The 16156-nt window shown below is 57.4% G+C and overlaps 1 protein-coding gene across 6 annotated transcripts in view; it reads left to right on the top strand.

Moving 5' to 3' along the window:
- Positions 1 to 16156, top strand: part of AGRN (agrin) — a 122618-nt gene that overhangs the window by 79112 nt on the left and 27350 nt on the right. For all 6 annotated transcript variants that reach the window (XM_075773023.1, XM_075773021.1, XM_075773024.1 and 3 more), the window contains 8 exons: positions 643 to 858; positions 1974 to 2198; positions 4349 to 4573; positions 4722 to 4928; positions 10678 to 10899; positions 12665 to 12859; positions 14092 to 14292; positions 15865 to 16010. In XM_075773023.1, the coding sequence (XP_075629138.1) occupies positions 643 to 858; positions 1974 to 2198; positions 4349 to 4573; positions 4722 to 4928; positions 10678 to 10899; positions 12665 to 12859; positions 14092 to 14292; positions 15865 to 16010 (1637 nt within the window). The remainder of the gene's footprint in view (positions 1 to 642; positions 859 to 1973; positions 2199 to 4348; positions 4574 to 4721; positions 4929 to 10677; positions 10900 to 12664; positions 12860 to 14091; positions 14293 to 15864; positions 16011 to 16156) is intronic.

Genomic DNA, 16156 nt, shown 5'->3' with positions numbered 1-16156 from the left:
CCTGGCAATAAACACAACGGGCAGCCTGGAGTGAGAAGGGGCACGGAGGAGGCAGGAGGGCTAACCGTGGGTTTGTTAGCTCCTTTTGGACCGTGCTGTACCCAAGCCTCTTCCCTCCCTGTCCTCGCGTGGGGTGAAGGTGCCTAGCACGTATCCTGCCTTGCCCGACCGCTCTCACAGGGCAGTGGGGCTCAGTCACTCGTGAGACGCTGCCACGGCACAAACGTGGACGGTAGCGTGGTGCCTGAGGGCAAAGGGGGGTGCCGTGCTGGGCAGACGCTTGTTCAGGCACGTGGCTTTGGGGTGGGTGGCTCTGGGGAGGTTGGCTCAGCCCCCCTGCGCCCCAAACGCACCCTAGGCATCCCTGCAGAAGGACCCGACTTAACCGCCTGCTTCCTGGCCGGCAGCGAGAGGCGGCATGCCGAGACGGTGACATCCTTGCCGTAAGCCAGGCAAGGACCTTGCTGTGCCTAGAGCATCCTCCTCGCGCTGGCCCTGCCCGTGCAGTCCTGGTCCCCGAGCCTGGGCGGTGTGAGCAGCTCTGCCAGGGCAGGGAGGGGAGGCACAGGCGCCGCTCTGCACCCCTCCTCTGCGCGGAGGAGCAGCCGCGGCTCACCGCTCTGTGCGTGTCTGTGCCCACAGCGTGTCGAGGGATGCTGTGCGGGTTCGGGGCAGTGTGCGAGAGGAGCTCCACCGACCCTTCCCAGGCCTCCTGCGTCTGCAAGAAGACAGCTTGCCCCGTCGTGGTGGCTCCTGTCTGCGGCTCTGATTATTCCACCTACAGCAACGAGTGTGAGCTGGAGAAGGCCCAGTGCAACCAGCAAAGGCGGATCAAAGTCATCAGCAAGGGCCCGTGCGGTGAGTGCCAGGGCAGGCTCTCCTGCTTTCAGGAGGTGACTGCCTGAGGCCAGGGAGATGTCCCGAGCTCCTGTCCTCACTGTGGTGCTGGTGATGTCCTGGGAGATGGGGACAAGTCTGATGGGAAGGGACACTGAGAGAACGACCAGCTCTGCCTTGGTGACTGGCAGAATTTAATAAGCGGGCAAAACGATGGCCAAAGCCCGTTCAAGAGGTGCGTGGGGAACAGCCCTGTCTGGGGCAGCTCTGCCTGCTGCACACACCCAGAGCGGGGCACATCCGCCACGGCTAGAAGTTGGAGGGACCAGGCGTCTGCGCAGGCTGGGTGGGCTGATGAAAGCCCTTCCCCAGCCTGGCATTCACCAGCTGTGAGCAAGGAGCTGTGTAAATGAGACCCCAGTCTCCTCATCTCAGAGTAAATTAACTTGACCTTTCTCTCACGCAGCGCTCTGGCTTGCAATAAATCTGCACCCGGCACTCCTGCTGGGGCTCTTGTCAGAGGGGAGAGAGTGGCAGGTGATTTATTTAAAATAATAATCATTAAAAAAGTGACAAATAAAGGGGAAAAAAGGCAAAAAAAGCTGGCAAATAAATTTTGGCCCTTCCCTGTCAGTGAGGAAATTGCTCCTTGAGCTCTTCCTCTAATTACGATTTGCAGGAGGTGCCTTAAGGACCCTCGTTTTGCTCGTTTGCTGGAGCGAGAGGCTCTGAGAGCATGTGCAGAGAAGGGAGCTTGCAGCAGTGAGACCGAGAGGTTTAGAACGGAGGGGTTCTGCCTGAAGTGCCAGCTGGGGAGCGAGCTCCCTCGCGTGCCGTGGGTTTGGGGCTGATCCTACAGCCTCACCATCCTGCCTGCCCCCCGCGGGCATCGGGGTGGAGGAGCTCGCTGCCGCGGGACCGGGTACGTGGCACTGGCTGCAGCATCCGCCGAAGCTGAGGGAAGGACATCCATTGCCATCGTATCCGTTTCTGGGCACTCGGCGGGGCTGGGGCTGTGTAGGTAGATGTTGTGGTGTGTCGGGCTTATTTGTCCCGTGAGAAGAGCGAGCGTGGCACGGGAGCGCGGGACGTCGTGCTCACCACGCCTGCGCCGTGCCCCCTGCTCTCTCCCACAGGCTCCAAGGACCCCTGCGCAGAGGTGACCTGCAGCTTCGGCAGCACGTGCGTCCGCTCCACTGACGGCCAGTCGGCCAAGTGCGTCTGTCCGTCGTCTTGCAGCGGCGTGCCCGAGAGCACGGTGTGCGGCAGTGACGGCAAAGACTACCGCAGTGAGTGCGACCTCAATAAGCACGCCTGCGACAAGCAAGAGAACGTTTTCAAGAAGTTCGATGGTGCCTGTGGTGAGTCCCCTACCCCCCCCTGGGGTATTGCTTTAAAACATTTCCTCCTGCCTCAGGAGTATCGAGGGCAGACCAGCGGGAAATGGCGAGGGTTGGGGAGAAAAACTTGCCCGCACGCCTGCTGTCATCAGCTCAAAAACGCAAGCTGGGCAGAAAAAGGTCAATCTGTGATGATGGCTTCTGAAACTCACACCAAGGCAGCAGTTCCCCCGCGGCGTTTGGCTGCGGGCATTGCCTGCTCGGGACCCACTGACCTAGAGAGCAGCTGCAACATCTGTGCCACCTCCTTTCCCTCCTGCCGTTTCCCCTGGCTGGAGTCCCCCGGCTGCAGCTTTTGGCAAGAAGCCTGGTGCTTGCTGGCGTCCCGGGGCTCGCGGGCAGGCGGCTCCCGCTCATTAAAGGAACCCGACAGGCACGGATCCCAGAGCGCAAACACGGTCCTGCCGCTCCGAGGATGGCTTCCTCTTTGGCTAATGATGGCTGTGGGTACTTGTAATTAAAAGCAACTGTATTCATTAGGAAAACCATGAGATCAGCCAGGACACGTGCCAGGGCAGTGTTTGTCCCCCGGGGAAGGAATGTGGGAGTGTGTTTGGGCAGGCTGCAAACCTGGAAGAGCTTTAATTACACTTTCCCTGCTCAGGCCAAAGTAGGGCGAGATGGGTGCAAGTGGGAGGTGAGAAAGAGGTGATGTCACGCTGGGTGCTCCCGGTTTCTAGGGCAGAGAGGAGGCTTTGAGCCTCACTGCTCCTTTGAGGTCCTCCTGATTTTAGCTGGGCATCAGCAGAAAGTCAGGCAGTCTGAGTTGAGCAGCTGGCCTGTAGAACCTGGAAATACTTGAAGGCATTTGGACTCTATTGGGTGTGTTGTAAGGCTTGAGGATGTGTTGCAAGGTAGGGGAGAGAGTGGGGATGAGCAGTGCAGGCGCAGCACATCTCGAATATCCTCATCACGCAGTCCCTGAGATACATCTGTGCCTCTGCCTCATTCCCAGCCCCTCCGATGCCGTCCCCGTCTCCTCAACTCTACCGCATCCCTGGCCCACTGCAGCAGCCCTGTTTACCCACAGCCCCTTGAGGCCGTGCAAGATGTTCTTGTGATTTTGTTGGGGTTTGTAGAGGCCTCCAAGGAGGTAACACATCCCTGGCTGTCTGCTGGTGTGACTGCAGGGCGGCAGCGAGCACGGGTAGCTCTTGCCGGAGGGGGAATGGGAGATGGATTGGGTAGGTCCTGCGGGAGCTCCTTCGTCTGCTTCGTTTCCGTGATTACTGCGTGTGCTAAAATGGACAAAGCAAAAGGCTTCAGCCGTGACCCTGTCCTAGGCTGGCCTTCTCCAAGGGATGTGGGGGTGGCCGAAAGGGAGGTCCCTCACCTGCTTGCGAGAGGCTGGGGAAACGGGGTACTGCGTTGTTTCCTCCCCTTGTCAGCCTGGGACTGTGGGCAATGCTGGGATTTCAGACTGGTAGGATTAAAGGGTGGAAACATTCGCTCATGTTTCTGCAGTTGCAAAAATGAATCAGCACTCTCCAGGTACCGTGCTTGACAAGGAAGAGAAAAACCCAGGGCTAGAGTAAGGGATTAGTGAACAGTCGGCACCTGTTTTGCCCGTGTCTTTGGTATGCTAATGTGAGCTCAGCTCATCAGAGAGGGTGATCCGGATAAGCCTAGATTAGAGCAGTGGGGCAAGGCGGTGTGTGGCCCTGGCTGCCTTTGGGGCTCTTCCAGCACTTTGGAAAGACGGGGAGGGAGAGTGGGAGGAGCAGGGTGGGAGTACCAAGCATCTCGCAATGCCCAGCGAACGCCCCGTGGACTCGGGAGGTTTACCTGGGTCAGGGGAGGGAGCCCTGTCCCGTAGATAGAGGGGAGCGAAGGCAGCTCAGGATGGGGAAAAGGCAGAGCTCATCCCATGCAGTGGTCCCTTTGGAAAGGGCACGTGTCCTCAGCGTGTGCAGCTCGGTAAAAAAGGCTTCTGTACGTGTGCAGAGCCCTACAGATGTCCAGTCCCGAGGAAGAGACGAGCACACATTGGGTGCTACTGGGGACGGTACGGAGGCTCTTTGGGCCAGCTGGGAGGGAGGAGGACAGGCCAGAAGCACCTCTCTGGGCAGGGTGTGAGCGTGCCTAACTATCCACTCTGTCTCTGTGAGCAGACCCGTGTAAAGCCATCCTCAACGACATGAATCGTGTTTGCCGGGTGAACCCCCGCACCCGAAGGGTGGACCTGCTCTCCCGCCCCGAGAACTGTCCCGCAAAGAGGGAGCTTGTGTGCGGTGATGATGGGGTGACTTACGACAACGAGTGCGTGATGGGGCGCTCGGGGGCCATCCGAGGACTGGAGATCCAGAAGGTGCGTTCAGGGCAGTGCCAGCATCAGGGTAAGTACCTCTCTGCTTCCTGGGGACCAGGAGCATTCGGGTTCCTGCCCTTCCCCACTGCTCCATGCCGTGCTTTTGGCAATGAGAGTATATCCCCTTCCCCTGTCCCCGGGGTGGGCGCGAGCGGTGCTATCCTCTCTCCTCCCAGACAAATGCAAGGATGAATGCAAGTTCAATGCTGTCTGCCTGAACCGCCGCGGCACCACTCGCTGCTCCTGTGACCGCATCACCTGCGATGGTGCCTACCGACCCGTCTGTGCCCGGGACAGCCGGACCTACAGCAACGACTGCGAGCGCCAGAAGGCTGAGTGCCACCAGAAAGCTGCCATCCCAGTAAAGCACAGTGGACCCTGTGGTAAGCACTGGTGCTGCCGGGCCGGTCGCCCGCAGGAACACTGGTCCCCTTACACCTCTCACTTCCCAGTCCCAGCAGCCACTTTAAGCCCAGCCTGCGTCAGTCCCTTCTGTGCAGGCAACGGTGCTCGCGTTGATGCTGGAAAGCTGCAGGTGAGTTTGACTGGGTGCCCGCCGTCTGAGCAAGCCTTAGGCTCTCTGCAGTCTTGTGGCCGACAAGCCCTGAATATCCGTTCCTCCCTGTTCTTTTTCCTTGCAGCAGTCCTCGTGTGTGTGTGTGCATGTGTTCCTCCTTGGTCTTGTCTCTCTCTGATGTGCTCAGTAACACGAGGAAGACTCATTTGTGTTTAAACGGTACCAAAGTGTCTGTGATGTCCAGCTGGTTTCTCTCATTCACTGCCACGGCCAGGTGCACGTTCACCACCACGCAGTTCCCGTGCAGCCCGTGTCATTCATTTCTCCTCCCAGGGTAGTGCCAGTCCTCAAGCTCCTTCCATGCTTCCCCCTCCATGCCTGCCTGCTTCTCTCAGCTCCAGGTACTCTCCGTAAGGAACTCTTCCCAGTGTGCCTGCTCTCTGGAGGTCTCACCATGTCTTTGTGTCGTCTCTGGGAAAAGCTTTTGACCTTTCCAATGGATGCTTTTTCAGGCTTACGTGATAGGATGGGGCTCTGGGTCCCTAGGATGTTGGGAACGTCCAGTTTTAAAATTATTGCACAGAAAATGAAGGAGGTTAAACGCAGTTACTGGATTGATTTGTTTGAGTTGGAAGGTCTGCTCGTTTCAGCTCAAATTGCTTTTTACTAGACCTAGGACCGTGTCCTATTATTTTAAGCTGATGTTTTATAAAGTATCAGATGTATCAAACCGTCTGAAGTACTTGGAAATTAAGCCCCATGTTGTGGGTCTGTTTTGTTGGCTTTGTGCTCCTGCAGTAGTTTTTTAACGCTGCCAGGCCCAGCTGCTTGAAAACCGTTTGTCAGGCTCCCAAAATCGCACTCCATATAATCACAACTGTTATTTTTCATCATCTGCATAGTGCCGCTCCTGGCGAGGCAGGCTGCCTTGGCGCAGGGGAGGGTGGGCGCAAAGCGAGGTGCCTGTGGCTGGGCTCCCGAGGCAGCTCTGGGGCAGCGGGGCTGGGACGTGGTTATTTGTAGCTGGGTGGCCGGGTCCTGGTGCCCTGGGCTCTCTACAAACCCTTCCCTGTACCTCTGGTAGAGACAGGCCCTTGCTAAGGCTTGCTGAGATGGTAGGGCGAGCAGAGAGCTCGTGCTGCTGGTTATCCTGCTGACGGATGCGCATCCACCACGTTCAGGGGAATAATGCCAGTGGACAGACAGTGGGATACGGTCCCTGTGCATCTGCTCTTCCTCTCTCCATCTTCGTCTCTTTTATTTTAGCTTCCTCCAGCTTCTCTTCCTCCAGGTGAGGATGGCAGGTGCACACGTTTGCTTTCAGGAGCTGCATCTTTGTGGGGTAGGAGCACAAAAAAAGACTGTCATCTGGGGGAGGGAAACCAAAGCTGGGGCTCTGCCTGCCAAAGCCTAGGATTTCAAAGTCCACGTGACAGTTCCAGGCCACCCTGTAGCAAGCCACCACCGGGTGTGGGCAAGCCTTTGGCCTCTCCATCGGCTTAGGAAAGGATCTTGTCTCAGAGCTCGGTGCTGCCCGTTGGGAAGAAAGCACACCGTCCTCTGTGTCACCAGTTCAGACTTAACGCGAGATGGAAAACAGGTTTAGAAACAGGGACGGGGTGATGTTACTTGCCATCCTGTGTTTCAAGACAGGTCTTCTCAGCACGAGCACTGCTGGTGGTGCTAAACTTCTCTCCTGGCTGGCTTCCTGGCCGAGGCTTCCTTGGGAAGCAGGATGCTGGGACAGGACTCATGGGACACTTGGCAGTGGGTGAGATCGGGGGGTGAGGGAGCTACAGGCTCTGTCTGCATCCAGCACCCAGGGTGGGGACCGTGGCGAGTTCGTCCCCGCCTCTGTGCTGTGAGGATGCAGGAGATGTGCGGAGCTGGGGAAGGGAAGGAAACGAAAGGCAGGCTGTTAGTACAGTCTCAGTGTTTTAATCTCTCACACGTACCTGACTAATGAACTCTGAGCTCTGCTGCTGTCTTTTCCAGCAGCAAGGCAAAGGAGGCAAAGCCAAACAAAACAGTCCAGGCCTTGGTTTTAATCCTTCTCTACTTTCACACTGTGCTGGGGCAGCTGAGAAAGAAGGGATGGGATGAGACCGATGTAGACAGGAGGTGGAGGGAAGGCGTCTGTAGTTGCATCTGTCTCTTCCTCCCTGCCTCTCTCTGCTCTCTCTCCTCCTGCTCTCTTTCTCCCTCCGCTCTCTCTTTCCTTTTTCGTCTGTGTCTTGTGTTTTACAGTGTTGCCCGTTTGGAGGAAGGAATTGTGTCCTCGCAGCACCCTTCTGCTCCCTACCTGGACATCTCTGCTAGGAGGTCGGCTTTCTCCCCTTCTCCATAGCCAGTGACAGTCCTGGCATCTTCTCACTACTCCCCTCCTCTCTAGTTGTGCTTGAGAGCCCCTGGGATGGAGAGATTGCCCTGGTTTTGCTCCCATCCCTCACCCCAAACACTTCCTGCTGGAATGGAAATGCCTTGCAGTGCAGTGGGGTCTTGTCCGATGCTTGCTGTGGCTTGACCCTTCGAGGCAAATGAGAGTGGGAGCAGAGGTGGGTGCTGTGAGCCCCCCAATCCTTAGCAAGCCCCTCTTTGGCTGATACATCAGTCTGGACTGTTCCTGGTTGATCTTACCTCTCCTTTTGCCCCCAACTAACCCCCCTTTCTTCCCCACCTCCTCTTTCCCAGAGACTTCTGCCTGCCTGGGACTGTGATGCTTGACCCTTTGCCCTCCGTAGTGTGTGTCACGCTTGTCTGTGCAAGTCCAGTGGGCCAGGGGCTCTGCAGGGATTGCAGCTCCCCTCCCCAGCGTCCAGCAAAGCACCACGTGTCTTTTGGAAGCACTGAGGAGCTCAGTCTGTGCTCAGTTATGGTTCTTCCCTAGGAATGCTCACCTATATCTCTGTGGAGCTGGTGCCGGAGCCCGCTGGGTGTCACGGGCACAGATTGATGGGGCGCGATGGGTTACAAAGCAGCTTCAGAGCCTCTTCTCCATAGCCATCCACAGGCTGGGCTTGCAGGAGAGCTCAGTGTCCCCAGGTCCCAGGGCTTGGTTAGTTACTGCAAAGCTCGGCAGCAGGAGAGGCACCTTGCCCTTGAATCAATCAGGGTGCAGAATGAGCGTTTTGCTTACTCTGTGCCTCGGTTTCCCTGCCTACAAGATGGATAAGGGCCAGGAATCAAAGCAGGTCTTGATTATAGCACAGCCTAAGGTCCTTGTTTAGTAGGTCCTCGTTATATCCGCTCACGTCAAAATTGGTGCCAAAACCCCCATTGACTTCCACAGGGGTCCAGGGCTGCGTGGGAAACTTCACAGGCTGAGATTCAGCTGTGAAGGAACCTCATGGGCTGCATCTCTGCAGGTCTGCCTGCTCAGGAAGGGCAGGGAATGTCAGGGGAGTGTTCTCCATCAAGCCTCGCACCCCCCTGCCCTCTCTCTCACTGCTCACTTGCTCCCCAAGACAGGAGTGTGAATTTGGATTTCAAATGTACAAATGTATTTGCTTCACGCCTAGCTCGTTGCATCCTTACTGCCGAATTGTCTCCAGCAGAGACTCTTTCTCCATGTAAGCGTGTGTCTCTGTGTTTGGGGGACATGATTATGGTACATATGTTAGGTTTTTTTTAAAAAGTGAAACACAAGCAGGAGATGTGAGCAGCATCACAGGGCTAAGCACAGCAGGGAGCGATTCCTGGTCCTTGGGAACCGCTCATAAACTCTTCAGTTGCAGGGAAGTTGGGGACGCAGTTGAAAAGACTGGGTCGAAGTAGCGGCCACACGCCTGAACTGTTCCCCTCTTCCTTTGCAGACCTTTGGCTCTAAGTTTTGACTTGGTGGGTGCTTCCCAAAGAGCCAAATCCAAAATTCAGACTTGCCTGTGCCCATGCTATGGGCCGTTTTCTCCCTGGTTGACAGCATGCAGCCAGACCCCCGAGGGCTCGAGCCTTGCTCTTGGTCTGCAGATATGCCACCTTGGCCCTAGCAGGGGAGGAAAACGGACCTGTTGCCCCTGACTGCTCTCTGTGCCATGCCAGCAGGCTCCGGAGGGCTTTGTCTTTCCCACCGCACTCCGTCTCTGGGCCTGCCTCACTGTTTGGTGTTGGGGGTCTGCGCTGTGTCTGCCTGTTGCATCCATCTCGCCTTGGCCGCATTGTCTGTTCCCCACATCCGTGTTGTCCTGTGTCCTTGTCAGTGTTCAGCACAGATGAGATTTGTGTCCTTTCCTTGCCCCAGGTCCCGAGGGCTTTTGTCTTGAGTCACAAGAAGGGGTCTCTGGGCGGTGCTGGGTCTCTCTCCAGCAGCACGGCCAGTCCTGCCTGTCTTGGCTTCTGGGTGATGGAGGGCATTCCCAGAGGGTCACGCCTGCCTTCAGCGAGCGGGCTGGGAACCAGGCGGAACCCAAGGCTTTCCCTGCGAGCAGCTGCAGAGCTGTACCAGGGAGTCGGACGCAGCCTTTTCTCTTTGCTGTCGCCATCAGGGCTGGCTGCTCACCTCGTCACTGCCGGGCATCTCGCAGGGAAGGTGCCACCCGCTCGGCTGACTTTGATTAAGCAGCTCCAGTTTGTGAGCAGAGGGGATTGCTGCCTCTCAGCCTGCAGCCCGCGCTCTGTGGCATTACCCGTCCCCAGGGAGCATCCGCTCCTGGAGCCAGATGCCCGAGGACTTGACCGAAGGAAGGACACCAGGTCTCTTCATCCTGCTGCACAGCAGCTCCCCGGCCTTTCCAACCCCAACTTGCGAGAGGAAGGGAAGGGAAAGGAAAGGAGCTGAGCTGCTGGGGAGAGGAGGGAGACGGGCCATGTGGTGAAGGCAGATGGAGGTGTCCTCTCCAGCCAGGTCTTCCTGGGTATTGCCACAGGGGGCTTTAGGATGAGCTGGGGACAGCGTGATTCTGAGGACAGCGTGATTCTGAGGACGTGGGCCTCAGTGAAGGGAACTATCCCTGCGTGAGCTTTTTGGCTGCTGAGGGTTTGGCAGCTGGTGCCGGGTACCGATGATGTAGCGAATGACCTGGACCCACACTGACCTCCTCAGCTTTCTGCTGCCTCCTGCCCTCTGCCCTGGGCTGGTCATTCTGATCCGATTTCGCAGGCGGGCTCGTGGCACCGCTGCTGCCCGGGAAGAGAAGTGCCGGCTCCTCTCCTGGCAACGAGGGGCCTCAGTCTGGGTTGCCCTCCCTCAGCACGTGATGCTTGTTCTTGATGCTGGTGTGAGCTGTGGGGGAGACCCAGACATCAGGGTTTGGCGCAGAAACCCGCGGGGTTGATCCCGCTTCTGGCTGGCTCCTCCGAGCAGAATGTAGCTGGGACGGGGATGGGATGGAGGAGACGAGGCAGGAGTCCTGTTCATTGTGTGCTGGGAGATGATCTTGTGCCTGCTTCCCATCCCTAACCTCTGCCAAGCATGGGGAAGATGCTGAGCTGGGCATGTCGGGGTGGCATGGAGGGTGCAGGGGCTGGGCTGGTGCCGAGGCCAGGAGCTCTGTGCATTTGCCACGGCTTGGGGGAGGCAGACGGGGGATGCTGGCATGCGTTGCTGTGCACAGTGCCCCGGGGGAGCAGGGGAAGCAGCAGACTGAGACCCGTGCCTTTCTCTCCTGTCCCCTCTGCAGACCTGGGCACACCCAGCCCGTGCCTGAGCGTGGAGTGCACCTTCGGGGCCACGTGCGTGGTGAAGAACCAGGAGGCCGTGTGCGAGTGCCAGCAGGTGTGCCAGGGCCGCTACGACCCCGTGTGCGGCACCGACAACCGCACCTATGGCAACCCCTGCGAGCTTGACTCCACGGCCTGTGTCCTCAAGAGAGAGATCAAAGTGAAACACAAGGGACCCTGCGGTAAGAGCCGATCTCTGGGGGTTCCTTCTCCTCCTGCCGCTGTCTACGGCTGGGTTTGCTCGCTGGGAGCAGAGGGCGTCTTAAGCACAAGCGTGGCCCCAGCCCGTGGGGAGATAGGGCTGTTGGGGTGTCTGGTTGCCGCCACGTAGAGTATGCAACTGGGACCCATACGCAGCAGTTCCATCTGCAAGCTCCCTCCTTGTGCCAGCACAGCTTTGCCAGTCAGAGAGTGTTTGCAGACAGGCACAGCCCAAGCTGGCTGGGTTTTCCGAGGACAAAACCTGCTGGGATGGTCAGGTTAGGGCTAGGTTCATTGCAATTTTGTCAAAATACAGTCTTTCTGCCCCTAACCTTCCTGGGTATCAGGAGCTGGTGCCTGGCTTTCCACCTAGGGCTGGTGTGGCTTGGTGTATAGCAGTGCCCGGGTCAGAACTGGGCTTAATCCCTTACAGCGCTTCCCTCACTGAGCTGTGCTGTGCAGTCCTGCTTGGGGAGCATGCTCCTGAGCTGTAAGGGCTTTGAGACAGCAGAGAAAAAAGGAAGACCCTTCCTTCAGGAAAGGAAGACCCCCTCCAACCTGCGGAGCTCACCGCTGCAGCACAGCAGAGAGCCCAGCGGGATTCAGGTCAGAAGAAAATGCTGGTACCAACTCCACGTAGTTACAGGAGAAACAGTGAAGGATGCAAATAGTTCGTCTGTTGGGTGCAGGCGCTTGAGTGCCCTGGAGGAAAGAGCTGCCGTTGTCTGCACGCAGACTGCCTTGAGCAGCCCCTCTCCCGACCTGCGGAGCCCAGGCATGGCTGCAAGCTTTGTGCTGTAGATAGAAACCTCCCGGCCAACAGTCTGCACGAACCAAGCAGGGGGTTGTTGCATCTTTCCTCCCCCATGCAAAGACAGCAGCTGCTGTGTGAAAGAAAAATAAGAAAAACTATCTTTGAGCCAAATTCTTTGTGAATTGAATGGCGGGGAGGGAAGAAGGGTGTTTGAAGAAGAAAAATGAAGCCGTGAATCACTAAATACCCAGGAGTCAGGAGAGAGGAGATGTGCTGCCTGGAGTCCGCTCTCTCCTGCAACAAGTGATAGCTCCTTTGCAAGTGAGTTATTATGAAGATAAACATCTTCTGTGACCTGAGCCTGCGTGCGTGTGCTGTGCGCGTGCGTGCAGCAGGCAGGCTGAGCATCCTGCTGCGGGAGGTGGCGGGGCACCGTGGATTGGTGCAATGTTATATTGTGTGTCCAGCGCCACTGGCACCCCGATAAACTAGGGGAAGAGAGTATCCCCCTTCCCTGCCGACCGCCTCCTCCCCGCCCCGCCAACGTGCCACGTGGGAACCTGCTGCCTCTCTCCCCTGGGAGACTGGCCGCTTGCAGCCTGGGATGCTGCGCTCCTCTTCCCGTGCCTGGGACTGATTTATCGCTCCTCGTAATCACACTCAGCCCCACGCTTTCTCCCGCCTCCTGTTTAGCTATGATGGCATACAGCTCCAGTGACATTTCATCATGGTTACTCCTGGCCCTGACGGCTTTTACGAGCGGTTATTGTCTTTCTGCCTCCAAGCCTGACTCTCCCTCCTCCCGCAGCCCTCGCCTCAGCTCCTTCCCTTGCGCTGCGCCCTGGGGCTCCTGGTCCAGCCAAGGCTGCAGGGTCTCGACCTGGGGGAGGAGGTCACCGTGGGGTTTGATTTCTGCTCCGACACCTCATGAGACAGTGATGCCTGCTTGACTTGTTGTTTTAACCTACCGGTTTTGTTCTTTGTTTGTGCAGACCGCTGTGGCAAGTGCCAGTTTGGGGCCATCTGCGAGGCGGAGACGGGAAGGTGCGTGTGCCCCACGGAGTGCGTTCCCTCCTCTCAGCCCGTGTGCGGCACAGATGGCAACACGTACGGCAGCGAGTGTGAGCTCCACGTCCGGGCGTGCACGCAGCAAATGAACATTTTGGTGGCTGCCCAAGGAGACTGCAGTGAGTCTGGCAAAGTCCCCTTCTTCCCTCGTCTCAGTCCTGCTGGTGGCATTTCGGAGAGCGGATGCTCAGCCCCACTGGCCACCCGGGTCTCGCTGAGGTCCCTGGCCGGGACCGTCCAAGGCTCACCGGTCATTTGTAGCGCTTGCAGCCCATGGGTTTGCCAGCCTTGGGAGGCACCAGAGGAACCCAGGGTCGGGATGTGCGGAGGGTCTCCCTCGTGCTCCTCCTCGTGCCTTTACTGGTTGTGTTGAAGACTTCCTGGGAGGATATCAGCTCCAGAGTAACAGGGTTTGTCCAGGGACACCCAGGAGCGTGCCCCTGGGCTGTAGCTCCTGGTTGGTTGCTCAGAGACTCTGCCTGAGGCTTTTCACCCTGTCTGGAGGGGTCTTTCCTTTTGGCTTCACAAGAATTGGGCTTCCTGAGGCTCTTGAGTGGCTTTTCTTTTTTAACCCCAGCTATTTTAGTTTCCCAGCTGTGCATCATAGGGGGTATCTGCCCTCTTTGTTACTTGTCTGAGCCAAGCAAAGAAATCAGGCTAATGTCCTCTGAGCCAAGCAAAGAAATGGGGTTAAAAACATGTTAATAGTGACCACCAGAACTGAAAGCATCGAGAGCCTATTTGATCATGCAGTTCATCTCAGTAGCTTTCCCTTCCCTCCATCCCCTGGGGTTAATTCATCTTTGCTCATGTGTTTCTTCGCCACTCCCCAGCCCAGGGAACTGTCTGTGCTAATTTCTTAATGAATTAAAAGCGCTGCCTAGGTTCTTCATTAGGACAAATGCTACTTCAGTAAAAGCAATGCTTGGAGCCTCATAAAACCTGTCCAGCTGGGTCTGGTGTTCCAGGGCTGAACTGTGCATGGGCATCCTCTCTAAATTTGGGAGAGAAGAGCGACCCAGTGTGACAGATGACTCTCAGTGCTCCGTGGGCACTGTGAGCAGGAGGAGGCTGAACACACCATGACAGTAAATGGGATTTCTTACTGGTGTCCTAGGAGAAGCTGTTGGACACGACACCTGTGGGTGCTGATGGGAATCAGAAATGCTCAGGACTGTCAGCTGTCTTTGCACAGTTTAAATAAGCGATAACAAACCACTCTGGGGAACGAGGACTTCTCTCCTTGCTTCTGAGAGCACGGCGTTGGTGGTCCCCAGCTCTGTGACACTGGGCAGTTGGCTGCGAAGGTCCCTACAACGTCTCACTGTGGTTCCTCCCTCTCGCCCCACAGAATCCTGCGGCAGCACAGTGTGCTCCTTCGGCAGCAAGTGCGTGGGCGGGCAGTGCGTGTGCCCGCGCTGCGAGAGGCAGCCCTTCGCTCAGGTCTGCGGGAGCGATGGCCTCACCTACGACAACCAGTGCGAGCTGCAGGTGGCCTCCTGCCAGCAGAAGAAGAGCATTGAGGTTGCCAGGATGGGGCCGTGTGAGGATGGTAGGTTGCCGCCATTCCTCCGGCCACGCGGGTGCGAAAGGGTGAGGAAGGACTGAGGCCGCGCGCGGCGGGCTCTTCCCCTCGCTGCTCTGCTCTACCCAGCCGCCACGTGAGCCCCGCTGCACGGAGCTCGGGCATAGTGCCCTGTGACACCCCCAGCGTCCCCGGCACAGCAGGTCCCGTGCCAGAGATGCTCTCCTGGCCAGCACCCCGCCTGCCGCCTCCCTTTCCCCCGGCTCTTTCTGTATCCAGCAGGAATGAGAGATGAGGCCACCTAATCAGCTGGGCAGGGAGTTTATCACTGCTTTAATTTCACACTTCAGAGGGCCTCGGCCAAGGGAAACGGAGCGGTTCCTGGGGCAGGGAGCCTGGCTGCTGCTTTCCTTCTCTCTGCCCCGGGGGCTGCTCGAGGGCCTGGCCTGTGGCCGCTAAGGACTCGGTACCAAGCACCAGGGAAGGTCGTGGGGTTGGCTGTACCTTGCTTGGCCAGGCTAAGAACTAAGAACCTGCTGAGTTTTCCCACTGTAGGGGGAAAGCTGTGGGTTAACGCTGGCTGAATCCGAGTACAGGAGGCCTGTAACCCGTGCTGCTCTGATGGGCTGACCAGGCGAGCTGAGATCCTCTGGCTCGTTACACGTGTAGTCTAGCTGGAAAGGACTTCAGTGCTATGGCAGAGCTTAGGGAGAGGGGAAGACATAACATGGTGTTTGATCACAGCCCTCCTTGGGGAATTTCAGGTTGACGTCCCTCTGGGAAAAGATCTTAAATAATTCTCTGTGTAATGCCAAATCCCAGCCTTTGATCACTCGATAAAAAGGGCCAGGTTTTCCTTCCCACCCCCACCCCTTCCCCTTTAAGAAGCCTTTGAAATCAGCAACGTCTCTCTCTAGCTGCGGAAGCTTTGAGCATCTTATGGAGAGGCAGCCAGGCTAGAGACAGAGTTTATATATTGTTAAGAATATCTGCCTAACTGAACTTCAAGCTTAACCCAAATCCCATCCCTTCCTCTGCTCTGGTTTCCATGTTTATATTAGCAGCAGCGATCTCCCTGCTGCACTGTGTGATTGGGAGGGCAGGAGAAGGAATCAGATTAAAGCATGGAGTTCAGCTGTCGCTAAGTTAAGTGGCAGCCCTTTCTCCTGTGCATTAGCAATCCGATCTCCGGGCAGCAGGGTGCTGGTAGCCGCAGGATGCTTGCTTTTGCTCCTGCAGTCATGCTGTAGAGAGGAGGACCTCAAGCCACCTGCTAAAGCGTCCCTGGGCCATTTTCATTATGTAGGTGTAGCACAATCTCGCGACAGCGGTGGAAGGATCTGCTTTCTCCAAGGGAGAGGGATCTTCTCTGAGGTCCAGGCATAAGCATCCTGATGTATGTGGGCCCAGGATTCTGGGGTTCCCTGTGCTGAAGAGGTTAAATCTGCTGTGGTTTGGATGGGCAGCTGTGGGCTGGTTCCCCGCCCGGGGCACAGCCGCATGTCAGGGAGAGGGCTTTGGCCCCGTCCCCTCTGCTTTCCCCAAACCCTGCCCTGCTGGGTGTGAGCCCTTTCTCACCACCGTCCTCCTTCGCTCCAGAGTGCGGCTCAGGGGGCTCGGGCTCCGGCGACGGTAGTGAGTGTGAACAGGACCGGTGTCGGCAGTATGGGGGCTGGTGGGATGAGGATGCAGAGGATGACCGCTGTGTGTGTGACTTCACCTGCCTGGCAGTGCCACGCAACCCGGTAAGCACGCTGAGCGGTTCTGAGCTGACTGCTGTAGTCCTCGCTCCCCTCCTCTCTTCTCCCTGGTGGCCTTCCCGCATGCTTCCTGGGCAGGAGAGGGCATCCCATGGGTAGGGAACCTGCCTTCCTGTGCCAGGGACTGCCCT

This window comes from Balearica regulorum, chromosome 21 (genome assembly GCF_011004875.1).
Source record: "Balearica regulorum gibbericeps isolate bBalReg1 chromosome 21, bBalReg1.pri, whole genome shotgun sequence".
Taxonomy (NCBI): domain Eukaryota; kingdom Metazoa; phylum Chordata; class Aves; order Gruiformes; family Gruidae; genus Balearica; species Balearica regulorum.
The sequence above is the reverse complement of the archived record's forward strand: the minus strand, read 5'-3'. Positions and strand labels throughout refer to the sequence as shown.